The sequence below is a fragment of the Hemiscyllium ocellatum genome, chromosome 40 (assembly GCF_020745735.1).
Source record: "Hemiscyllium ocellatum isolate sHemOce1 chromosome 40, sHemOce1.pat.X.cur, whole genome shotgun sequence".
Classification (NCBI taxonomy): domain Eukaryota; kingdom Metazoa; phylum Chordata; class Chondrichthyes; order Orectolobiformes; family Hemiscylliidae; genus Hemiscyllium; species Hemiscyllium ocellatum.
Genome location: NC_083440.1, coordinates 2,003,938 through 2,030,357, shown reverse-complemented (window position 1 = coordinate 2,030,357; position 26,420 = coordinate 2,003,938). Strand labels below are relative to the sequence as shown.

Below are 26,420 nucleotides of genomic sequence, written 5' to 3'. Positions count from 1 at the left end.
TAGGAAGGGTTTGGGGGGATATGGGCCGGGTGCTGGCAGGTGGGACTAGATTGGGTTGGGATATCTGGATGGCATGGATGGGATGGGCCGAAGGGTCTGTTTCCGTGACGTACATCCCTATGACTCAAAATCAGCACAAGGAGGGGGGAGGTGTCAGATATTCTAAACGGCATTAAGGTGGTCAAGTCTCCACGTCCGGATGGGATCTATCCCAGGTTACTGAGGGAAGTTAGAGAGGAAATAGCTGGGTCCTTAACAGATACCTGTGCGGTCCCGGGGGACTGTAGAATTGCTAATGTTGTCCCCTTGTTTAAGGAGGGTAGCAGGGATAATCCAGGTAATTACAGACCAGTGAGCCTGATGTCAGTGGTAGGGAAGCTGCTGGAGAAGATACTAAGGGATAGGATCTATTCCCATTTGGAGGAAAATGGGCTTATCAGTGATAGGCAGCATGATTCTGTGCAGGAAAGGTCATGTCTTACAAACTGAATATAATTCTTTGAAGAGGTGACAGGGTTGATTGATGAGGGAAGGGATGTAGATGTCATATACATGGACTTTAGTAAGGCCTTTGATAAGGTTCCCCACGGTAAAGTCGCGTGGGGTCCAGGGTGTTCTCGCGAGATGGATAGAGAACTGACTGGGCAGCAGGAGACAGAGAGGAGGAGGGGAAGGGAGTTTCTCAAAGTGGAGAGCTGTGCCCAGTGGTGTCCCACAGGGATCAGTGCTGGGACCCACTGTTGTTCATGATGTACAGAAATGATCTGGAGGAAGGTATGGGTGGTCTGATTAGCAAGTTTGCAGATGACACGAAGATTGGTGGGGTAGCAGACAGTGAGGGGGACTGTCGGGGAATACAGCAGGATATCGATAGGTTGGGGAGATGGGCAGAGTGATGGCAGATGGAGTTCAATCTGGGGCAAATGCGAGGTGATGCATTTTGGAAGGTCCAATTCAGGAGGGAACTACACAGTAAATTGAAAAGTCCTGGGGAAAGTTGGTGTACAGAGAGATCTGGGTGTCCAGGCCCATTATTATCCTCCTGAAGGTGACAATGCAGGTTAGTCGAGTGGTCAAGGTGGCATATGGCATGCTGTCCCTCATCAGACGGGGTACTGAGTACGAGAGTTGGCAGGTCATGTTACAGTTGGATAGGACTTTGATTTGGCCACATTTGGAATACTGCACGCTGTTGTGCTCATTCATTACCAATAGGATGTGGACGCTTCGGAGAGGGTGCAGAGAAGGTTGACGAGGGTGTTGCCTGGTATGGAGGGTGCTAGCTATGACGAGAGGTTGAGTATGTTAGGTTTATTTTCATTGGAAAGACGGAGGTTGAGGGGGGATCTGATGGAGGTCTACAAAATCATGAGAGGTATAGACAGGGTGGATAGCAAGAAGCCTTTCCCCCAGAGTGGGGACTCAAGGGGTCAGGAGTTCAGGGTGAGAGGGGAAAAGTTTAGGGGAGATATGCAGAGGGTGGTGGGGGCCTGGAATGTGTTGCCAGCAGAGATGGTTGAGGCAGGTAGAATATCAGCATTTAAGATATATCCTGACAGATACATGAATGCAGGGAGCAGAGGAATACAGATCCTGAGAAAATAGGCAACAGATTTAGGTAGACGATCTGGATTAGCGCAGGCTTGGAGGGGCCGAAGGGCCTGTTCCTGTGCTGTAAGATTCTTTGTGCTTTGAAGAGGTTGTAGGAGATTGTTCCTGGGCTGTGATGGGTCTTCGATGATGTTGGCAGCTTATCCACAGCAGTGAGCCGGGTAAATGGGAGTCCCTGGGGAGGGGCAGGTTGGCTTCCCTGATGGTCTGGGCTGTGCACACCACCTTCTGTAGTTTGTTACGGTCATGGGCAGGGCAGTTAGCCTACCAGGCAGTTAGTCACCCAGAGAGAGTGCTCTCGATTGGGCATCTGCAGACACTGGGGGAGGGGAAATACCTTCTTAAACCCCATCATAAAATTCTTGACAATGCATCAGTGATGACCTTTCTCCTGAACAGCAGCATGAGTAATCATCCGGGGTTAAGGTTGAGATAGCAAACCCCCACTGAAACAGCAAGTACAGTGCACCGTGGTTTAGATGGATTTCAGCAAAGCCTTTGACAAGGGAGGTAAGCATGCAGGACCAAGGAGGACCAAGCATGCAGGTACAGCAGGTAGTGAAGAAGGCTAATAGCATGCTGGCCTTCAGAACAAGAGGGATTGAGTATAGAAGCAAAGAGGTGCTTCTGCAGCTGTACAGGGCCCTGGTGAGACCACACCTGGAGTACTGTGTGCTGTTCTGGTCTCCAAATTTGAGGAAAGACATTCTGGCTACCGGGGGAGTGCAGCGTAGGTTCACGAGGTCAATTCCTGGAATGGCGGGATTACCTTACACTGAAAGACTGGAGCGACTGGGCTTGTATACCATTGAGTTTAGAAGACTGAGAGGGGATCTGGTTGAGACATATAAGATTATTAAAGGATTGGTCACTCTGGAGGCAGGAACATGTTTCCGCTGATGGGCGAGTGCCGAACCAGAGGACACAGCTTAAAAATACGGGTAGACCATTTAGGACAGAGATGGGGAGAAACTTCTTCACCCAGAGAGTGGTGGCTGTGTGGAATACTCTGCCCCAGAGGGCAGTGGAGGCCCAGTCTCTGGATTCATTTAAGAAAGAGTTGGATAGAGCTCTCAAAGATAGTGGGATCAAGGGTTATGGAGATAAGGCAGGAACAGGATACTGATTAGGAATGATCAGCCATGATCATATTGAATGGTGGTGCAGGCTCGAAGGGCAGAATGGCCGACTCCTGCACCTGTTGTCTATTGGGAGACTGATGGAAAAGATTATCGACCAGGGTTAATCAGCAAGGGAGACGATCGATTGGCTTCATGTCCCAGGGTATCGATAGAGGTGGTGTGTCCCACAGGGATCAGTGCCAGGGGTCCCCAGGTATTGCTGGTCTTCATAAACCATGGAGCTGGGAATGGGGGGAGGGGGTTGGAGTGATCGGTAAGTTTGGGGGATGTCCAGGTGGGGAACAGTGAGGAGGAGGGTGTTGGGTTATGGGGGATAGGAACGGATTGGTCAGATAGACAGGACAATCTCAGACAGAGACATGGGAGGGGATGCTCTTGGGAAGGAGGACCAAGACAAGGGAGGACTCGGTGAACAGCAGGAGGCTGGGAGGGATCTCCGGCTGTTCGAGCCCACAGATCCCGGAAGGTGACCAGGCGGGTTAAGGAGGTGACAGGGAGACGGGTCTTTCTTGGGCGTGGTTTAGATTGTGAGAGCACTCGGAGTGCCAGGCTGTGGGGCTGGGTGAATCATACAATAGAATCTGTACTGTGTGAGTGAAGGCCATTCAGCCCTTCAAGTTCCTACTGACTCTCCAGAGAACATCCCACCTGGACCCAAACCCCGACCCTATCCCTGTAACCCAGCAATTCCCATGGCCAATCCACCCTAACCCACACATCCCTGGGCACTATGGGACAATTTCCCATGGCCAATCCACCCTAACCCGCACATCCCTGGGCACTATGGGGCAATTTCCCATGGCCAATCCCACCCTAACCTGCACATCCCTGGGCACTATGGGACAATTTCCCATGGCCAATCCACCCTAACCCGCACATCCCTGGGCACTATGGGACAATTTCCCATGGCCAATCCCACCCTAACCTGCACATCCCTGGGCACTATGGACAATTTCCCATGGCCAATCCCACCCTAACCTGCACATCCCTGGGCACTATGGGACAATTTCCCATGGCCAATCCACCTGAACCTGCACATCCCTGGGCACTATGGGGCAATTTCCCACGGCCAATCCCACCCTAACCTGCACATCCCTGGGCACTATGGGACAATTTCCCATGGCCAATCCCACCCTAACCTGCACATCCCTGGGCACTATGGGACAATTTCCCATGGCCAATCCCACCCTAACCTGCACATCCCTGGGCACTATGGGACAATTTCCCATGGCCAATCCACCTGAACCTGCACATCCCTGGGCACTATGGGACAATTCCCCATGGCCAACCCACCCTAACCTGCACATCCCTGTGCACTATGGGACAATTTCCTATGGCCAATCCAGCCCGACCTGCAAATGTTTGGACTGTGGGAAGAAACCGGAGCACCCGGAGGAAACCCACGCAGACACGGGGAGAATGTGCAAACTCCACACAGTCAGTCGCCCTGAGGGTGGGATCGAACCTGGGTCCCTGGTGCTGGGAGGTAGCAGTGGTAACCACTTGGTCCTAGGAAGTGGGACTGGGTTTAACAAAATCTTGTCAGTTTCCATTGAGATTTTTGGAATTGGGGATTTTATAGCAGCCTTCACCTCGAACACGGTGTGCAGAATGTACCTTTACCCAACAGTGTGTTGTTGGTAAGTTCCCTGCCCTTTCCCTCAGTGTGAGGTAGGACTCAGTGTAACTGTTTCAATAAAAGGCTTTAGTTGTTCTGGATTGTTTTTCCCAGTCATTACTGAGGATTAGGACATAAATCAAGGAAACCACACAATTAGGAAGATTCGTTATAACTTGTTCATGAGCCTTGGGAAACCGCTGGAGAATTTTTCTCTCTCTCAGTGACATGACTCAACACGGACTGGACCCGTTTTGAGTAACAAAAGGTAGATGTGACTGTACTCACCTCGGGAACCACATTCCAGTCAAGTATGAGGTACTGTAGCAATCTTCCAACTGAGGAACTGGGTGTGGACCTGTTTGTAATTTTAACTGTACCTACTTTTCTGGCTCCCAGCCTGAGTTGGGTTGACTCACCAGGTTCAGGATTCAACTTCACCTGGAAACACCGAGAAACTAGACTCAGCTCAATTCGGGGTTTCCTTTTGAAAAAACCAGAGCTGGGCTGTGCGATTGGGAAGTTGGTAGCTGCATAACTTGAGCATTCCTGCCAACAAAATACATATTTGTTGATGATTTCTGTCTTGTAGCCTTCAGGGGACACCACGTGAATACTGGTTCACCGAGACAATTATAATGCAGGTCGGCTTTGACAGGTCGAAGGGGAATCCAAGTTTTGTTTTAAATTTGCTGGTCTGTTGTCAGTCTCCCTGGCTGGGGGCCAGTATTTATTCCCCTGTCCCCAGTTGCACCCCCCCTCCTTGAGAGTGTGGGGGGTGAGCTGGGTTCCTGAACCCTGTGCTGTAGGGTAGACCCACAGTGTCCCTGAGGGAGGGAATTCCAGGATTCTGACCCAGGGAGGAATGGAGAGAGATTTCCAACCCGCACATCTTTGGACTCTGGGAGGAAACCGGAGCACCCGGAGGAAACCCACGCAGACACGGGGAGAATGTGCAAACTCCACACAGTCAGTCATAGAGTCATAGAGATGTACAGCAGGGAAACAGACCCTTCGGTCCATCCTGTCCGTGCTGACCCAGATATCCCAACCCAATCTAGTCCCACCTGCCAGCACCCGGCCCATATCCCTCCAAACCCTTCCTATCCATATACCCATCCAGATGCCTCTTAAATGTTGTCATTGTACCAGCCTCCACCACATCCTCTGGCAGCTCATTCCATACACGTACCACCCTCTGGGTGAAAAAGTTGCCCCTTAGGTCTCTTTTATATCTTTCCCCTCTCACCCTAAAACTATGCCCCTCTAGTTCTGGACTCCCCCATCCCAGGGAAAAGACTTTGTCTCCTTATCCTACCCATGACCCTCATAATTTTGTAAACCTCTACAGGACATTGGTTAGGCCACTGTTGGAATATTGGGTGCAATTCTGGTCTCCTTCCTATCGGAAAGATGTTGTGAAACTTGAAAGGGTTCAGAAAAGATTTACAAGGATGTTGCCAGGGTTGGAGGGTCTGAGCTACAGGGAGAGGCTGGACAGGCTGGGGCTGTTTTCCCTGGAGCGTCGGAGGCTGAGGGGTGACCCAAGGTGGGAATTCCCTGGTGCTGAGGAGGCAGCGCTAACCTCTGAGAGCAGTATCCACGGCAAAGTGTTCCCCCAGCTAGGATGTTCCTGCTCATTGGTCAGTGCTATCCTCCCATGCTGTCTCGATGTTAGTCCCAGCCCAGTGAAGTGGTCCTTCCTGTGCACTGTCCTGGTGAATGCAGTGGTAACGTTCTCAACCAAAGGCAGAGAGTGCTGGAGAAACTCACCAGGGCTTTGCAATACATCGGATCCCCGTTTTGCCAGGGGAGGTGATGGGCCGAGTGGCATTATCACCAGGCTGTTAACCCAGAGAGCCAGCCAATGTCCTGGCGTTTGGACCCCCCCATTTGCAGACTTTGAATCCAATAAAAAGGAACGATCTGGAGTTCAGATTTCTGCTGATGACCCCGTTGTGGGTATAACCCGCCTGGTTCCAGGAACGAATCTCCCACCTCCCTCTGGTCAGGTCTCCATGGAACACCAGACCACCAGTGAGGTGGTCAACTCTCGGCTGCCCCTTTGCAATGGCCCACAAAGCCACTCCGTTCAAGGGGCAGCTGGGAATGGGAGAGAGATCCGGGCTCCCGTGAGTCAATCCTCTCCCCCCGCTGGATACTCCAAGGATGGTGGCTATAGGCCTGGTTCGCCCCCATTACATCAGCTCGAGGGAAAGGTCAGCACCCTTGATTAACGTCACCAGGTTTCTTTCAATTTAATATTTCACCTCACTGGGAACAGGAGGATGGCCATTCAGCCCCTCTAGCCTGTCCCACCATTCTGGCCTTGCCCCACGTTACTGCCTTGGGTCCAAATCCCTCTGTACCTCATCCCAAACAAACATTTTCAGTTCTAAAGGAGGATCACTAGATGTGACACATAAACGCTGCTTTCTGTCTGTCTGTCTGTCTGTCCCTCCCTCTCTCTTTCTCTCTCTGTCTCTCTGTTTCGTTCTCTCTCTCTGTCACTCTGTTTCTCGCTCTCTCTCTCTCTCTCTCTCTTTCTTTGTCTCTGTCTCGCTCTCTCTTCCCCCCCAACTCTCTCTGTCTTGGTTTCTGTCTCTGTGTGTCTCTCTCTCTTCCCTCCCCACCCTGGTCTCTCTCTCTGTCTCTCTCACTCTCTGTCTCTCTCACTCTCTGACTCTCTCACTCTCTGACTCTCTCACTCTCTGACTCTCTCTCTCTGTTTCTGTCTTTCTCTGTCTCTCTCTGTCTGTCTTTCTCTGTCTCTCTCTCTCTGTCTCTCTCTCTCTGTCTCTCTCTCTCTGTCTCTGTCTCCCTCTCTCTGTCTCTCTCTTTGTCTCTGTCTCTGTCTCTCTCTCTCCCTCCCTCCCTCCCTCACTCCCTCTCTCTCCCTCACTCCCTCTCTCTCCCCTCCCACACACATGCTGCCACACCTGGGTTGTGTTTCAGTATCTGCAATCCTTCCTTCAGATGAGAAAAAGCACCAGTCTCTGATTGAACCTGTGAGACCCTGGTGTTTGTGGACGAGGGTTCCACACCTCTCCCTCCCTGGGAACTTCCTTATCATCTCTCCTGAACGCTCTGGACCCTCACTGCTCCAACTCTGCTCCCCCTCGTTCTAGAATCTCCGACCAGTGGCAATCGTTTATCCACATTGACCCTCCCTTGTCCCGTTAATATCTTGAAGACTTCAATCAGATCACCCCCTTAACCTTCCCAGGTCCCCAGGACCCTGTTCTCATTTGTTTAAAGTTATAAATCCCACCGCACCAGCTTAGAGTCTAACAGGTTGAATAGGAAGCACACTCGCTTTCGGAGCGTCGCTCCTTGGTCAGGTGGTTGTCGACCTGATGCCAACCAACCCTTTCGCTAGAGATGTCTCTGTTCCATTAGCTTTCTGGATTCTTTTCTGCAGCTCGTCTATACACGTGGACTCTCCCCTCCCCACCTCCCCCTCCCCACCTCCCCCCCCCACACCACCCCCCCCACACCACCCCCCCCACACCACCCCCCCCACGCCTCCCCCCACGCCTCCCCACCCTCCTCCTCCCCCTCCTCCTCCCCCCTCCACCCCCCCACGCCTCCCCCCCCACGCCTCCCCCCCACACCTCCTCTTAAACAGCATCAACCCCCATCTCCTTCCTATAAGCACTAGACCCTCAGGGAAAGATGTTGTGAAACTTGAAAGGGTCCAGAAAAGATTTACAAGGATGTTGCCAGGGTTGGAGGGTCTGAGCTACAGGGAGAGGCTGAACAGGCTGGGGCTGTTTTCCCTGGAGCGTCGGAGGCTGAGGGGTGACCTTATAGGGGTTTATAAAATCATGAGGGGCATGGATAGGGTAAATAGACAAAGTCTTTTCCCTGGGGTGGGGGAGTCCAGAACTAGAGGGGCATAGGTTTAGGGTGAGAGGGGAAAGATATAAAAGAGACCTAAGGGGCAACTTTTTCACCCAGAGGGTGGTACGTGTATGGAATGAGCTGCCAGAGGATGTGGTGGAGGCTGGTACAATGACAACATTTAAGAGGCATTTGGATGGGTATATGAATAGGAAGGGTTTGGAGGGATATGGGCCAGGTGCTGGCAGGTGGGACTAGATTGGGTTGGGATATCTGGGTCGGCATGGACGGGTGGGACCGAAGGGTCTGTTTCCGTGCTGTACATCTCTATGACTCTACAGTGTGACCATTCACCATGTCATCTTCGGTCTGAGGTACCTGGAGAGGACGGAATCTTACAGAGTAGCAAGATAATGCAAGGGGCCTAACAGGGAAGGCGATGAACTCAGGGCATGGTTAGGAACATGGGACTGGGATATCATAGCAATTACAGAGACATGGCTCAGGGATGGGCAGGAATGGCAGCTTAATGTTCCAGGATACAAATGCTACAGGAAGGATAGAAAGGGAGGCAAGAGAGGAGGGGGAGTGGCATTTTTGATAAGGGATAGCATTACAGCTGTGCTGAGGGAGGATATTCCCAGAAATACATCCAGGGAAGTTATTTGGGTGGAACTGAGAAATAAGAAAGGGATGATCACCTTATTGGGATTGTATTATAGACCCCCCAATACTCAGAGGGAAATTGAGAAACAAACTTGTAAGGAGATCTCAGCTATCTGTAAGAATAATAGGGTGGTTATGGTCGGGGATTTTAACTTTCCAAACATCGACTGGGACTGCCACAGTGTTAAAGGTTTAGATGGAGAGGAATTTGTTAAGTGTGTACAAGACAATTTTCTGATTCAGTATGTGAATGTACCTACTAGAGAAGGTGCAAAACTTGACCTACTCTTGGGAAATAAGGCAGGGCAGGTGACTGAGGTGTCAGTGGGGGAGCACTTTGGGGTCAGCGACAATAATTCTATTAGATTTAAAATATTGATGGAAAAGGATAGACCAGATCTAAAAGTTGAAGTTCTAAATTGGAGAAAGGCCAATTTTGACGGTATTAGGCAAGAACTTTCGAAAGCTGATTGGAGGCAGATGTTCGCAGGTAAAGGGACGGCTGGAAAATGGGAAGCTTCAGAAATGGGATAACAAGAATCCAGGGACAGTATATCCCTGTCAGGGTGAAAGGGAAGGCTGGTAGGTATAGGGAATGCTGGATGACTAAAGAAATTGAGGGTTTGGTTAAGAAAAAGAAGGAAGCATATGTCAGGTACAGACAGGATAGATCGAGGGAATCCTTAGAAGAGTATAAAGGCAGTAGGAGTATACTTAAGAGGGAAATCAGGAGGGCAAAAAGGGGACATGAGATAGCTTTGGGAAATAGAATTAAGGAGAATCCAAAGGGTTTTTACAAATATATTAAGAACAAAAGGGTAACTAGGGAGAGAATAGGGCCCCTCAAAGGTCAGCAAGGCGGCCTTTGTGTGGAGCCACAGAAAATGGGGGAGATACTAAATGAATATTTTGCATCAGTATTTACTGTGGAAAAGGATATGGAAGATATAGACTGTAGGGAAATAGATGGTGACATCTTGCAAAATTGGAAAGCAAATCTTAGCAGGACTTATCCACTTAATGGTAAGGACCGAGGGAGTGTTGCTGAACAAAGAGACCTTGGAGTGCAGGTTCATAGCTCCTTGAAAGTGGAGTCGCAGGTAGATAGGATAGTGAAGGCGGCGTTTGGTATGCTTTCCTTTATTGGTCAGAGTATTGAGTACAGGAGTTGGGAGGTCATGTTGCGGCTGTACAGGACATTGGTTAGGCCACTGTTGGAATATTGTGTACAATTCTGGTCTCCTTCCTATCGGAAAGATGTTGTGAAACTTGAAAGGGTTCAGAAAAGATTTACAAGGATGTTGCCAGAGTTGGAGGGTCTGAGCTACAGGGAGAGGCTGAACAGGCTGGGGCTGTTTTCCCTGGAGCGTCGGAGGCTGAGGGGTGACCTTATAGAAGTTTATAAAATCATGAGGGGGATGGATAGGGTAAATAGACAAAGTCTTTTCCCTGGGGTGGGGGAGTCCAGAACTAGAGGGGCATAGGTTTAGGGTGAGAGGGGAAAGGGACCGAAGGGGCAACGTATTCACCCAGAGGGTGGTACGTGTATGGAATGAGCTGCCAGAGGATGTGGTGGGGGCTGGTACAATGACAACATTTAAGAGGCATCTGGATGGGTATATGAATAGGAAGGGTTTGGAGGGGTATGGGCCGGGTGCTGGCAGGTGGGACTAGATTGGGTTGGGATATCTGGGTCAGCATGCACGGGTTGGGCCGAAGGGTCTGTTTCCGTGCTGTACATCTCTATGACTCTACAGCGTGACCATTCACCATGTCATCTTCGGTCTGAGGTACCTGGAGAGGACGGAATCTTAGAGTAGCAAGATAAACAAAGAAAGAAGTTAAAAGTTCAACGTTGGTATAAAGTAGTAAATAAGGAATCGAGGAACAAGGTTCAAATGACCATCCTCCTTTAGCCCGTGGTCACTGCATGCCGGCCTTTCCCCACGATGGTTCGATCTCTCTCTCTCTCTCTCTCTCTCTCTCTCTCTCTCTCTCTCTCTCTCTCTCCCTCTCTCTCCCTCTCTCCCCTCTCTCTCCCTCCCTCCCTCCCGATCTCCGTGTCTCTGCAATGCCATCTCACCGTCAGGGTCGCCCTCTGGTCCATTCTCCCCTCCCCCCAGCCCCCTGCCTCGGTCCTGCTCAGAGCGGGAAGAGATGGGACAGTGGTCAGTGCGGCCTACATCTGGCCCAGAAGCCCTACTCCACCCGCCATCTTGGAAAACCACTCACGATCGTCCCCAGACAAATGACCTTCGGGAATTGAATTTTTGTCTCCTTTCTCGTGAGAATATATTTGGAAACGGTGCCAGGCAGTGTAGCAGCACCACCCGGGTTGGTCCTCAACTCTGTGAGAGACCCTGGTTTGGCTGCACTTTCAAGTTTCCCCTCCATTTGTGAGGCGTGTTCTACCAGACTGGGCCACACCGTTGTCAGGGCCAAGCCAGGTTAAAACTTTCCCCAAGTAGTCAGTGCTCCGTGTCCCCTGATCCCCCAGGTTCCTGCTGTTTTAACTTCCACCCGCATTATCAGCTCCCAGGATCAGGGAGGTGCCAGCGTTCGAATAACACTTCACCCACGGGGCCTGGCTGAACTTCCTCAGTAACACTTTGTTACTTCCCGGGAATGACACTCCCTGTAACCCCTTCAGCCTAAACACCCGAGCTGAAACAGGCAGGGGGAGAGAAGGCTGGGGGAGTTCAGCAGGTCCAGGAGTGTCCCCACAGAGGGAGAGAGAAACACACAGTGGGACGTTCCTGAGAAAGCTATTTCCTCTCTCTGCAGATGCTGCCAGACCTGCTGAGTTTCCCCACATACTCTCTGTCCGTCCGTCTCTCTCTATATCTGTCTCTCTCTCTCTGTATCTGTCTCTGTCTGTCTGTTCGTCTCTCTCTGTATCTGTCTGTCTCTCTCTCTCTCTCTGTATCTGTCTCTCTCTGTCTGTCTCTCTCTCTGTTTGTCTCTGTGTGTTTGTGTGTGTGTTTGTCTCTCTCTGTCTCTGTCTCTCTCTGTCTCTCTGTGTGTCTGTCTGTCTGTCTCTCTCTCTGTCTGTCTGTCTCTGTCTCTCTTTCTGTCTCTCTGTCTCTGTCTGCCTCTGTCTCTGTCTGTCTGTCTCTCTCTCTCTCTCTTTGTCTCTCTCTCTATCTCTCTCTCTCTGTGTCTCTGTGTCTGTCTGTCTCTGTGTGTGTGTGTGTCTGTCTGTCTGTCTGTCTCTTTCCCACTCTCTCTGTGTATCTCTCTCTGTCTCTGTCTCTCTCCCACTCTGTGTGTCTCTCTCTATCTCTGTTTCTCTCTCTGTCTCTCTCCGTCTCTGTGTCTCTGTCTCTCTCCCACTCTCTCTGTGTGTGTCTGTCTCTCTCTCTCCCCCCCCCCACTCTCTGTGTCTGTCTCTCTCTGTCTCTCTCTCTCTCTGTCTCTCTCTCTCTGTCTCTCTCTCTGTCCCTCTGTGTGTGTGTCTCTCTCTCTCTCTCCCCCCCCAACTCTCTGTGTCTGTCTCTCTCTGTCTCTCTCTGTCTGTCTCTCTCTCTCTCCCCCCCCCCCCCTCTCTGTGTCTGTCTGTCTCTCTCTCTCTCTCTGTCTCTGTCTCTCTCTCTCTGTCTCTCTCTCTCTCTCTCTCCCACTTTCTCTCTCTCTCTCTCTCTGTCTGCCTGTGGGTTTCAGATTTCCAGGAACGGTTTGTTTTAATATCCGTGTAGCTTCACTGTGTGAACTCCGAACCTCATGGAAGGACATTGATTAAACTCAGGGCTGTTTTGAAACACCTCCTGCCTTTCTACCATCGGATTTGTTGATGGGTTTTGTTGAGTTAAAAAAAACCAAGCCGGAAGGGAACCCGTTCTGTTAAACTATTCTGTGTGTTTGACCTTCACTCCAGCCAAGTCACTCTCCGAGAGAAAATCAGCTCCATCTACAGTTAATTTCAGAACAACATCATTGACACTGGTCTAGGCTGAACTCACATTCATAGAACGTAGAACATTACAGCGCAGTACAGGCCCTTCGGTCCCTCGATGCTGTGCTGTCCTATCATACCAATCTGAAGCCCATCTTAACCTACACTATTCCATGTACGTCCATATACCTGTCCAATGGCAACATTCATAACACTTGTCCAAAGCAACAGACAGTAGATAGGATAGTGAAGGCAGCGTTTGGTATGCTTTCCTTTATTGGTCAGAGTATTGAGTACAGGCGTTGGGAGGTCATGTTGCGGCTGTACAGGACATTGGTTAGGCCGCTGTTGGAATATTGTGTGCAATTCTGGTCTCCTTCCTATCGGAAAGATGTTGTGAAACTTGAAAGGGTCAGAAAAGATTTACAAGGATGTTGCCAGGGTGGGAGGGTCTGAGCTACAGGGAGAGGCTGAACAGGCTGGGGCTGTTTTCCCTGGAGCGTCGGAGGCTGAGGGGTGACCTTATAGAGATTTATAAAATCATGAGGGGCATGGAGAGGGTAAATAGACAAAGTCTTTTCCCTGGGGTGGGGGAGTCCAGAACGAGAGGGGCATAGGTTTAGGGTGAGAGGGGAAAGATGTAAAAGAGACCTAAGGGGCAACTTTTTCACCCAGAGGGTGGTACGTGTATGGAATGAGCTGCCAGAGGATGTGGTGGAGGCTGGTACAACGACAACATTTAAGAGGCATTTGGATGGGTATATGAATAGGAAGGGTTTGGAGGGATATGGGCCGGGCGCTGGCAGGTGGGACTAGATTGGGTTGGGATGTCTGGGTCAGCACGGACGGGTTGGGCCGAAGGGCCTGTTTCCGTGCTGTCCATCTCCATGACTCTGTGAAGAGGGAGATAATAGCCCCTTTACATCCTGTATTTAAACCCTGCTTTCCATGCACTTCCATCAAACAGTACAGCTCAGTAACAGGCCATTCGGCCCATATTGCTGTACCGAACATGACACCAAATTACACTAACCCCTTCTCCCTGCCCTTGGTCCCTTTCCCTCCATCCCTTGAATATCCCTATGTTAATCTAAAAGCCCGTTAAACCCACACCCCCCATAGTACCTGCCTCCCCCCACCCCCTGGCTGTGTGTTCCACACTCCTACCCCTCTCTGTGTAATAAACCTGCCCCTCACATCCCCCTTTGAACGCTCCCCCCTCTCTCTGTAAATGCACCTCCCCCTAATATTAGACCCTGTAACTCTGGGGGAGAAGGGGGTCCCACCATCCGCCCGATCGCTGCGTCTCAGTGTTTTATCGTCTTCTACTGAGTCTCCCCTGGGCCTCCTCCGCTCCACAGAGACCAGCCTGAGTTTTTCCAGCCTCTCCTGATCCCCCTCTAATCCTGGGAAACCCTTAGTGCCCCCTCTCCGAGACCCCCATGTCCTTCCTGTGATGTGGTGCCCAGAGCTGTACCCAAGGGTGGCCTAACCGTCCCGAGCTACAACATGGCGTCCTGACCCTGGTACACGATTCCCTGACCAATCAGGACAAGCGTGGGTTACCCCTCCCTAACCCAGCCCCCACCTACCTGCGTGACCGTGCTCAGGGAGCTATGGCCTCGCACCCCAAGATCCCTCTGCACGTCGATGCTGTTCAGGGTGTGGCCAGTAACTGGACCCTTCCCCATAACATCTCACCTCCCAAAGTGACGTCGCTGGTTATCCTCCTGAACGGTTTCACTTGGAGACGCGGTCTCGGGATAAAGGGACACCAGTTCCAGACTCGGATGTGGGGGGGGAATATCTTGAGTCGGGAGGTGGGAGTTGTGGGTCTTGTTGTTGGAGAGCTGTGGGGGCAGAGTCCTCGTGTATATTGACGGCTGAGATGGGGAGATTCGCCGTCAGTTGGGGAACGAAGGGTTACGGGGAAAGTGGACGTGAGGAACGCGGGCTCAGCCGTGATCCGATCGGATGGGCGGGAGCAGGTTGGAGGGAGCGAATGGCCCAGTCCTAGAACGTAGAGCAATCCAGCGCAGACCAGGCCCTTCGGCCCTCAGCCCGTCCCCTTCCCAAAACCATCCATGTCCTGTTCCTGGTCTTTGGTTAGAAATCCATCTCCCGCACCCAAAGGCTTTACCTCTGTTCTCTTCATTCCTGTTAAAGTTGCGATCCGATCTGTTGGGTTTTCATTCCGAACTCCCGTTTTGTTGGATTCCCCGTCCGGAAACCCAGGAAGCTCCGTGAGGATTCCAGGGTGAGGGAGACCCATACCACCTTCAGCCGACAGTTCCCACCTGCTGCTCTCAGCTCCTCCCTTTCTGATCCAAGGATGAGACCAGCCTATCCCATCCTGAACGCTGCCTCCTCGGCCTCTCCCAGAGTCAGACAGCACGGGCACAGACCCTTCGGCCCAACCAACCCATGCTGACCAGAATCCCATCTAAACTAGTACCAGCCGCCTCCTCCACGCCCATATCCATCCAAACCTTTCCCATGGCACAGTGGTTAGCACTGCTGCCTCACAGCGCCAGGGTCCCAGGTTCGATCCCACCCTCAGGGCCGCTGTCTGTGTGGAGTTTGCACATTCTCCCCGTGTCTGCGTGGGTTTCCTCCGGGTGCTCCGGTTTCCTCCCACAATCCAACAATGTGCAGTTTAGGGTGGATTGGCCATGGGAAATTGTCCCATTGTGCCCAGGGATGTGCAGGTTAGGGTGGGATTGTCCATGGGAAATTGTCCCATAGTGTCCAGGGATGTGCAGGTTAGGGTGGGATTGGCCGTGGGAAATTGTCCCATAGTGCCCAGGGATGTGCAGGTTAGGGTGGGATTGGCCGTGGGAAATTGTCCCATAGTGCCCAGGGATGTGCAGGTTAGGGTGGGATTGTCCATGGGAAATTGTCCCATAGTGCCCAGGGATGTGCAGGTTAGGGTGGATTGGCCATGGGAAATTGTCCCATAGTGTCCAGGGATGTGCAGGTTAGGGTGGGTTGGCCATGGAAAATTGTCCCATAGTGCCCAGGGATGTGCAGGTTAGGGTGGGTTGGCCGTGGAAAATTGTCCCATAGTGCCCAGGGATGTGCAGGTTAGGGTGGGTTGGCCATGGAAAATTGTCCCATAGTGCCCAGGGATGTGCAGGTTAGGGTGGGTTGGCCATGGAAAAAAGTCCCATAGTGCCCAGGGATGTGCAGGTTAGGGTGGATTGGCCATGGAAAATTGTCCCATCGTGCCCAGGGATGTGCAGGTTAGGGTGGGTTGGCCGTGGGAAATTGTCCCATAGTGCCCAGGGATGTGCAGGTTAGGGTGGGATTGGCCGTGGGAAATTGTCCCATAGTGCCCAGGGATGTGCAGGTTAGGGTGGGATTGGCCGTGGGAAATTGTCCCATAGTGCCCAGGGATGTGCAGGTTAGGGTGGGTTGGCTGTGGGAAATTGTCCCATAGTGCCCAGGGATGTGCAGGTTAGGGTGGGATTGTCCGTGGGAAATTGTCCCATAGTGTCCAGGGATGTACAGGTTAGGGTGGGATTGGCCGTGGGAAATTGTCCCATAGTGCACAGGGATGTGCAGGTTAGGGTGGATTGGCCATGGGAAATTGTCCCATAGTGCCCAGGGATGTGCAGGTTAGGGTGGATTGGCCGTGGGAAATTGTCCCATAGTGCCCAGGGATGTGCAGGTTAGGGTGGGTTGGCCATGGAAAATTGTCCCATAGTGCCCAGGGATGTGCAGGTTAGGGTGGGTTGGCCATGGAAAATTGTCCCATAGTGCCCAGGGATGTGCAGGTTAGGGTGGATTGGCCATGGGAAATTGTCCCATCGTGCCCAGGGATGTGCAGGTTAGGGTGGATTGGCCGTGGGAAATTGTCCCATAGTGCCCAGGGATGTGCAGGTTAGGGTGGATTGGCCATGGGAAATTGTCCCATAGTGCCCAGGGATGTGCAGGTTAGGGTGGGTTGGCCATGGGAAATTGTCCCATAGTGCCCAGGGGTGTGCAGGTTAGGGTGGGAAATGCAGGGATGCTGTTCTGCGGGCTGGGTGGAGGCGTGCGTGAATTCAATGGGTCAAACGGCCTGTTTCTACATTGTTGGGATTCGATGGGACCATTTCTTCAATCGCGAATGAAATGGGGATTCGTGTCAAAGCGCTGATCCCGCATTTAAACAGCCAGTAACATTCCTCCCAACCCAGGCACACCCTCCCAACACACACGGACAAGTGTGTTATACAGGGACTTTATAAACGTACTCAAAGTTACGTGGCTATCTGGGGGAAAACAGACTGGGTCAGAGGTTCCAAGTCGCAGGAGAGGAAGTGTTGGTTTCTCATGAGATACCGATCTTCCAGCACAGAATCAGACCCTTCGGCCCAACCATTCTGTGCTGAACACAACCGCAAACAGGTCCCACCGGCCCTTCTCCTGGTCCCTATCCCTCCGCGTCGTTCCTGTTCATGTCCGGATCCAAATGGTTTTTAGTCGTTGTAACTGCACCCAGCCCCTCCTCTGCAAGCTCATTCCACACTCTGGGTATAAAATGTTGCCTCTCGATCCTTGCCCCTCCCATCTTAAAAATACACCCCCACCTCCGAATCCTGAAGTCCCCCACCCCAGGGAAAAAACCTTGTCTATTTATCCTATCCATGCCCCCCATGATTTCATCAGGTCACCCCTCAGCCTCCGACGCTGCAGGGAAAACAGCCCCAATTCAAACCCTCCGTTCCTGCACATTCCCGGTAAATCTGTTCTGAGCCCTATCCAAGTGAATAACGTCCTTCCTGGAGATGCTGGTGTTGGACTGGGGTGTACAAAGTGTGATTTTTAACTTCCTGTCAATAGGGCGACGGGGAACTGGACGCTGTATTTGAGATGTGGACACACCAACGTCCTGTATAACCTCAGCATCTACTCACATCTCTGAGTAAGGAAGGGAAGCAGGTTGAACACCTTAACCCACCACCACCACCCCCCAACCGTCTACGTGCGATACAAACTTTGAAAGAATTCTGTCCCTCGGTCTCTGCGTTATACAATTCTCCCCTGAAATCCAGGCTGTTGGAAAATACACAGGTTCTGGTTGCAGTTGTATAAGACTCTGGTGCGGCCGCATCTGGAGTATTGTGTGCAGTTTTGGTCGCCATACTATAGGAAGGATGTGGAGGCACTGGAACGGGTGCAGAGGAGGTTTACCAGGATGTTGCCTGGTATGGTAGGAAGATCGTATGAGGAAAGGCTGAGGCACTTGGGGCTGTTCTCATTGGAGAAAAGAAGGTTTAGGGGTGACTTGATAGAAGTGTATAAGATGATTAGGGGTTTAGATAGGGTTGACCATGAGAACCTTTATCCACGTATGGAGTCAGCTATTACGAGGGGGCATAGCTTTAAATTAAGGGGGGGTAGGTATAGGACAGATGTTAGGGGTAGATTCTTTACTCAGCGAGTCGTGAGTTCATGGAATGCCCTGCCAGTAGCAGTGGTGGACTCTCCCTCTTTATGGGCATTTAAGCGGGCATTGGATAGGCATATGGAGGATAGTGGGCTAGTGTAGGTTAGGTGGGCTTGGATCGGCGCAACATCGAGGGCCGAAGGGCCTGTACTGCGCTGTATTTTTCTACGTTCTCTGGTTGCGCCTCTTCAGGGTTGAAGCAGAGTCAGTTTTTTGCACTTGGCTTTTCTGAGAGACTGTGAGGTGGAGACATGGACGGGGAGAACTCAGCTCAGGACAGAGCCCGTGGGGAGAGAGAGGTTCCCCTCGACTTGCGCTTTCGGAGATTTTGATCGTTCCAAACGATTTGGCGGGAAACTCGGTGACTGTCAGCATCGAGGGCCCGGTAATCTTTCCGGACCTGGAGATTCCGGGATTGAAGACACGATGTGGGGGGGCCGACTTGGGGGTGGGCGAAGTTAAACTGTCCCAGGTCACAGTCCGACGGGTTTATTTGGAAGCGCTCGCTCTCGGAGCGCTGCTCCTTCACGTGGAGCAGGATCACAAGACACATATAATTTATATCAAAAGATGTTTCTCGATAAGTTCCGTCTTGCGATCCTGTCCCACCAGTGACCTGATGAAGGGGCAGCGCTCTGAAAGCTAGCGCTTCCAAATAAGTGGCAAAATCACTTTCGTATCTTATTAAAAGCTTCGCTTAGCTTCTCTCCAAAGCTCAGGAGAGAGTGAGGGCTGCAGCTGCTGGGGATCAGAGCTGAAAAGGTGTTGCTGGAAAAGCAAGGAAGGTGATAAAGCAATTCCTCATCGTTTCCAGTCCAGAAAATATCCAAACAGTTCCATTATTCCATATTTTCCCAACGATCATTAAATAGGATGGAGTCATTCAAACTCCAGGACAGTAAAAGTGAGTGTTGTTACTGGATAAGGCTCCCTCTACACTGTCCCCCCATCAAACACTCCCAGGGACAGGGACAGCACGGGGTTAGATACAGAGTATAACTCCCTCTACACTGTCCCCCCATCAAACACTCCCAGGGACAGGGACAGGGACAGCACGGGGTTAGATACAGAGTAAAGCTCCCTCTACACTGTCCCCCATCAAACACTCCCAGGACAGGGACAGCACGGGGTTAGATACAGAGTAAAGCTCCCTCTACACTGTCCCCCATCAAACACTCCCAGGACAGGGACAGCACGGGGTTAGATACAGAGTAAAGCTCCCTCTACACTGTCCCCCATCAAACACTCCCAGGGACAGGGACAGCACGGGGTTAGATACAGAGTAAAGCTCCCTCTACACTGTCCCCCATCAAACACTCCCAGGACAGGGACAGCACGGGATTAGATACAGAGTAAAGCTCCCTCTACACTGTCCCCCCATCAAACACTCCCAGGACAGGGACAGCACAGGGTTAGATACAGAGTAAAGCTCCCTCTACACTGTCCCCCCATCAAACACTCCCAGGACAGGGACGGTATGGGGTTAGATACAGAGTAAAGCTCCCTCTACACTGTCCCCCATCAAACCCTCCCAGGGACAGGGACAGGGACAGCACGGGGTTAGATACAGAGTAAAGCTCCCTCTACACTGTCCCCCATCAAACACTCCCAGGACAGGGACGGTATGGGGTTAGATACAGAGTAAAGCTCCCTCTACACTGTCCCCCATCAAACACTCCCAGGACAGGGACAGCAGGGGGTTAGATACAGAGTAAAGCTCCCTCTACACTGTCCCCCATCAAACCCTCCCAGGACAGGGACGGTATGGGGTAAGAGACAGTGTGTGATCGATTGTAATGTCAGGACCTGAAGGTGAAGGGGAGGGAGGGAGAGGGGAGGGGAGGGAGGGAGAGTGAAGGGGAGGGGAATGCTGAGGGGGTTGGATCACTGTGTGCTCTCTCTGTCTCACACTCTGTCTCTCTCTCTCTCTCTCTCACACCCACAGCCTGTCCACGACTGACGGGGAACAGAATGTGTTGGAGTCAGTGTCCCAGGTGAGTGACCGTCAAGGAGTGATGGTGGGAGAGAGGGTGGCCGTGGGGAGGGGATATCGGAATGGGGAGGGAGGGAGAGAGTGAGGGAAGGGGAAGGAGAGAGTGAGGGAAGGGGAGGGAGGGAGAGAGTGAGGGAAGGGGAGGGAGGGAGTGCGTGAGGGAAGGGGAGGGAGGAGAGTGAGTGAGGGAAGGGGAAGGAGAGAGTGAGGGAAGGGGAGGGAGGGAGAGAGTGAGGGAAGGGGAGGGAGGGAGAGAGTGAGGGAAGGGGAAGGAGAGAGTGAGGGAAGGGAAGGAGAGAGTGAGGGAAGGGGAGGGAGGGAGAGAGTGAGGGAAGGGGAGGGAGGGAGTGCGTGAGGGAAGGGGAGGGAGGGAGAGAGTGAGGGGGAGGGAGAGAGTGAGGGAAGGGGAGGGAGAGAGTGAGTGAGGGAAGGGGAGGGAGGGAGGGAGGAGAGTGAGGGTGCTGAGGATGGATCTGATGGTAGGGTGGAGGGGCGTGAATTTGAGGGAGGGTGGGGGGGAGAAGCAGGAGGAGGTGGGGGATGAGGGTAGTGAGGATGGTAATGAGAGTGAGGTGGAGAGGAGTGAGTTGAGTGAGGGTAGTGAGGATAGTGTGGGTAAGGAGGAAGGTAGAGTGAGTGAGGGGAGTAAGGAGAGTGAAGGGAGATGAGTTAGTGAGTGTGAGGGTTGGTGAGGGTGAGGGTCATGAGGGTAGGGTAGTGAGAGTGAGGGGTAGTGCAGGTAGTGAGCGTGAGGGGAGTGATGGTGGGTGTGAGGGTGTGAGAGTAGTGAGAGTAGTGAGGGTATGAGAGGGTGAGTGTGAGGGGGTGAGGGTAGTGAGGGGTGTGAGGGTGACAGTAGTGAGGAGGGTGAGGGTGGTGAGGGTAGTGAGGGTGAGGGTGGTGAGGGTAGTGAGGGTGGTGAGGGTAGTAAGGGTGAGGGTAGTGAGGGTGAGGAGGGTGAGGGTAATGAGGGTGAGGGAGTGAGGGTGGTGAGGGCGAGGGTGGTGAGGGAATGAGGGGGTGAGGGTAGAATGAGTGAGGTGGTGAGGGTAGTGAGGATGGCGGGAGTGAGGGTAGTGAGGGAGTGAGGATGAGGGGTGTGTGGGTGAGGGTGAGAGTGAGGGTGGTGAGGGTAGTGAGGGTGGTGAGGGGGTGAGGGTGAGGGTAGTGAGGGGGGTGAGGGGGTGAGGGAGAGAGGGTGTGAGGGTGGTGAGGGTAGTGAGGGTGGTGAGGGGGTGAGGGTGAGGGGGGAGGGTGAGGGGGGGGTGGTGAGGGTGAGAGTGAGGGTGGTGAGGGGGGTGAGGGTGGTGAGGTGGTGAGGGTGAGGGTAGTGAGGGTGAGGGTGAGGGTAGTGAGGGGGTGAGGGTAGTGAGGGTGAGGGTGGTGAGGGTGAGGTAGTGAGGGTGAGGGTAGTGAGGGTAGTGAGGGTAGTGAGGGTGAGGGGGAGGGGGTGAGGGTTGAGGGTGAGGGTAGTGAGGGTAGTGAGGGTGAGGGTAGTGAGGGTAGTGAGGGTGAGGGGTTGAGGGTGAGGGTAGTGAGGGTGAGTGTGAGGGTAGTGAGGGTGAGGGTGAGTGTGAGAGGGTGAGGGTGAGGGTGGTCCTGTCACTGACCCTCCTGTCCCCCTCCCTCTAGGACCCCGGGGACATTGGGATCCAAACAGCGTTGACCTCGAGGGAGCCACCCTATGACCTCCGACCCCCAGGGTTCCCTGGGGCAGGGGAGTCAGAGGTCAGGGAGAGGGTGTCAGGGGGTGGAGCCAAGAGCCCCCTGCCCCTGCCCCTGTCCCTGTCCCTCCGGAGTGCACAGTGCGATCCCAGTGTTGAGGATGACAGCTCCTGTCTGATACCCCCAGTGCCACCCTCGTCCCCCCCAGGCCCCTTCCAGACCTCCCCCCCTGTCTGCAGTGAACTGAGCCCCAGGCTCTGGGCCCTGATGGAGCGGGCTCACTCCCACACTACCGCTGAGGGGACACACGAGGGGCACAGCCTCCCAGAGCCCGGGCGTCTGGCCGAGGAGGAGGGACGTCTGGCCGAGGAGGAGGGACGTCTGGCCGAGGAGGAGGGGCGTCTGGCCGAGGAGGAGGGGCGTCTGGCCGAGGAGGAGGGACGTCTGGCCGAGGCACAGCGTCTGGCCAAGGAGGAGTGTCTGGCCAAGGAGGAGAAGTGTCTGGCCGAGGCACAGCGTCTGGGGGAGGAGGAGCGTCTGGGGGAGGAGGAGCGTCTGGCGGAGGAGAGGCGTCTGGCTGAGGAACAGCGTCTGGCCAAGGAGGAGAAGCGTCTGGCCGAGGCACAGCGTCTGGCCAAGGAGGAGCGTCTGGCCAAGGAACAGCATCTGGCCGAGGAACAGCGTCTGGCCGAGGAGGAGAAGCGTCTGGCCGAGGCACAGCGTCTGGCCGAGGCACAGCGTCTGGCCGAGGAGGAGCGTCTGGCCGAGGAACAGCGTCTGGCCGAGGAGGAGAGGCGTCTGGCCGAGGAACAGCGTCTGGCCGAGGAGAGGCGTCTGGCCGAGGAGAGGCGTCTGGCCGAGGAGAGGCGTCTGGCCGAGGAGAGGCGTCTGGCCGAGGAACAGCGTCTGGCCGAGGAGAGGCGTCTGGCCGAGGAACAGCGTCTGGCCGAGGAACAGCGTCTGGCCGAGGCTCAGCGTCTGGCCGAGGAGGAACGTCTGGCTGAGGAGGAGAGGCATCTGGCTGAGGAACAGCGTCTGGCCGAGGAGGAACGTCTGGCTGAGGAACAGCGTCTGGCCGAGGAGGAGCGTCTGGCTGAGGAACAGCGTCTGGCCGAGGAGGAACGTCTGGCTGAGGAGGAGGGGCGTCTGGCCAAGGAGGAACGTCTGGCTGAGGAGGAGAGGCGTCTGGCTGAGGAACAGCGTCTGGCCGAGGCACAGCGTCTGGCTGAGGAGGAGAGGCGTCTGGCTGAGGAACAGCGTCTGGCCGAGGCACAGCGTCTGGCCGAGGAGGAACGTCTAGCCGAGGCACAGCGTCTGGCCGAGGAGGAGCGTCTGGCTGAGGAACAGCGTCTGGCTGAGGAACAGCGTCTGGCCGAGGAGGAGAAGCGTCTGGCCGAGGAGGAGAGGCGTCTGGCCGAGGAGAAGCGTCTGGCCGAGACACAGCGTCTGGCCGAGGAGGAGAAGCGTCTGGCCGAGGAACAGCGTCTGGCCGAGGAGAGGCGTCTGGCCGAGGAGAGGCGTCTGGCCGAGGAGAGGCGTCTGGCCGAGGAGAGGCGTCTGGCCGAGGAGAGGCGTCTGGCCGAGGAGGAGCGTCTGGCCGAGGAGAGGCGTCTGGCCGAGGAGGAGCGTCTGGCCGAGGAGGAGCGTCTGGCCGAGGAGAGGCGTCTGGCCGAGGAGAGGCGTCTGGCCGAGGAGGGGCGTCTGGCCGAGGAGGAGCGTCTGGCCGAGGAGAGGCGTCTGGCCGAGGAGAGGCGTCTGGCCGAGGAACAGCGTCTGGCCGAGGAGAGGCGTCTGGCTGAGGAGGAGCGTCTGGCCGAGGAGGAGGTGTCGGTTGGCTGTGAGTCTGATGTTTCCCGTTCCTCGGACTGGGGCCTCTCTGAGTCCTTCGAGTGGTCAACTCCCAGATCCCTGGCCCAGGCCCAGGCCCAGGCCCAGGCCCAGGCCCAGGCCCAGGCCCAGGCCCAGGAAGAGAGTTCCTCACAACAGAGTCATCTCTCAGCGTCTGTCCCAGGACCAAGGCCAGGGGGGCAGGCACAGGCTATCCAGGAAGGTGGGAGAGAGACAGGCACGGAGACTCCGGGAGAGACACAGGCGGAGACACGGGGAGAGACGCAGACAGAGAGTCGGGAAGAGACAGGCGCGGAGACTCCAGGAGAGATGCAGACGGAGAGTCCGGGAGAGACAGGCGCGGAGAGTCGGGGAGAGACGGAGACGGAGACACGGGGAGAGACGCAGACGGAGAGTCGGGGAGAGACGCAGACGGAGAGTCGGGGAGAGACGGAGACGGAGACACGGGGAGAGACGCAGACGGAGAGTCGGGGAGAGACGCAGACGGAGAGTCGGGGAGAGACGCAGACAGAGAGTCGGGAAGAGACAGGCACGGAGACTCCAGGAGAGATGCAGACGGAGAGTCCGGGAGAGACAGGCGCGGAGAGTCCGGGAGAGACGCAGACGGAGACTCCGGGAGAGACAGGCACGGAGACTCCAGGAGAGATGCAGACGGAGAGTCCGGGAGAGACAGGCGCGGAGAGTCGGGGAGAGACGCAGACGGAGAGTCGGGGAGAGACGGAGACGGAGACACGGGGAGAGACGCAGACGGAGAGTCGGGGAGAGACGCAGACGGAGAGTCGGGGAGAGACGCAGACGGAGAGTCGGGGAGAGACGCAGACGGAGACACGGGGAGAGACGCAGACGGAGACACGGGGAGAGACGCAGACGGAGACACGGGGAGAGACGCAGACGGAGAGTCGGGGAGAGACGCAGACGGAGACACGGGGAGAGACGCAGACGGAGAGTCGGGGAGAGACGCAGACGGAGAGTCGGGGAGAGACGCAGACGGAGACACGGGGAGAGACGCAGACGGAGACACGGGGAGAGACGCAGACGGAGAGTCGGGGAGAGACGCAGACGGAGACACGGGGAGAGACGCAGACGGAGAGTCGGGGAGAGACGGAGACGGAGACACGGGGAGAGACGGAGACGGAGACACGGGGAGAGACGGAGACGGAGACACGGGGAGAGACGCAGACGGAGAGTCGGGGAGAGACGGAGACGGAGAGTCGGGGAGAGACGCAGACGGAGACACGGGGAGAGACGGAGACGGAGAGTCGGGGAGAGACGGAGACGGAGACACGGGGAGAGACGCAGACGGAGACACGGGGAGAGACGCAGACGGAGAGTCGGGGAGAGACGGAGACGGAGACACGGGGAGAGACGCAGACGGAGACACGGGGAGAGACGCAGACGGAGACACGGGGAGAGACGGAGACGGAGAGTCGGGGAGAGACGCAGACGGAGAGTCGGGGAGAGACGCAGACGGAGACACGGGGAGAGACGCAGACGGAGACACGGGGAGAGACGCAGACGGAGACACGGGGAGAGACGCAGACGGAGCGTGCCAGGTTAACAATGGATTCTGAGTCGGATGGTCCTGGAGTGAAGGAACACACCCAGGTAACGGGGGTCAGGGGTCGGGGGGCATGGTGTGTGGGGGTCGGGGGGCATGGTGTGTGGGGGTCGGGGGTGCGGGACATGGTATGTGGGGGTCAGGGGTCGGGGGGCATGGTGTGTGGGGGTCGGGGGTGTCCCTTTAACTGTGCCCTCATTGCCCATTGAGTCTACCCTGTCCCTTTAAGACGGTATTTGAGTGGGGCTATTGGCTCCTGTCCCTTTAAGACCAGCCATCCTAGGTCCTGTCCCTTTAAGACTGGCCTCTCTGGTTGATGTCCCTTTAAGACCCAGATTTTGACAATTTAAGATGAGGTTCTGTAAGTCCTTTCCCTTTAAGATATATGCCTCTGTGTCCTGTCCCTTTAAAGGTAGTGGACATGGATCCTGTCCCTTTAAGACTGGCCTCTCTGGGGGCTGCTCCTTTAAAGACCCGACCCTTTAAGACTGATAGCCCTGTGACCTGTCCCTTTAAGACTGACCGCCCTGACTCCTGAACCTTTAAGACTGACAGACCTTAAATTCTGTCCCTTTAAGACTGACAGCCCTGAGCCCTGACCCTTTAAGAATGACAGACCTGAGACCTGTCATTTTAAGACTGACAGACCTTGAGCCCCGTCCCTTTAATAGTGACAAAGCTTGAGCCCTATACCTTTAAGACCGACAGCCCTGAGTCCTGTCCCTTTAAGACCGACAGCCCTGAGCCCTGTCCCTTTAAGACTGACCGCCCTGAGCCCTGTCCCTTTAAGACTGACCGCCCTGAGCCCTGTCCCTTTAAGACTGACCGCCCTGAGCCCTGTCCCTTTAAGACCTGCAGCCCTGAGCCCTGTCCCTTTAAGACTGACCGCCCTGAGCCCTGTCCCTTTAAGACTGACCGCCCTGAGCCCTGTCCCTTTAAGACCGACAGCCCTGAGCCCTGTCTCTTTAAGACCGACAGCCCTGAGCCCTGTCTCTTTAAGACTGGCCACCCTGAGCCCTGTCCCTTTAAGACTGACCGCCCTGAGTCCTGTCCCTTTAAGACCTGCAGCCCTGAGTCCTGTCCCTTTAAGACCTGCAGCCCTGAGCCCTGTCCCTTTAAGACTGACAGCCCTGAGCCCTGTCCCTTTAAG

General features: G+C 54.5%; 1 protein-coding gene across 1 annotated transcript in view; it reads left to right on the top strand.

Moving 5' to 3' along the window:
* LOC132834500 (trichohyalin-like) overlaps positions 1–26,420 on the top strand; it is a 122,558-nt gene that overhangs the window by 5,936 nt on the left and 90,202 nt on the right. The window contains exons 2-3 of the mRNA XM_060853424.1: positions 20,152–20,200; positions 21,832–25,317. Coding sequence (XP_060709407.1) covers positions 20,152–20,200; positions 21,832–25,317 — 3,535 coding nt within the window. The remainder of the gene's footprint in view (positions 1–20,151; positions 20,201–21,831; positions 25,318–26,420) is intronic.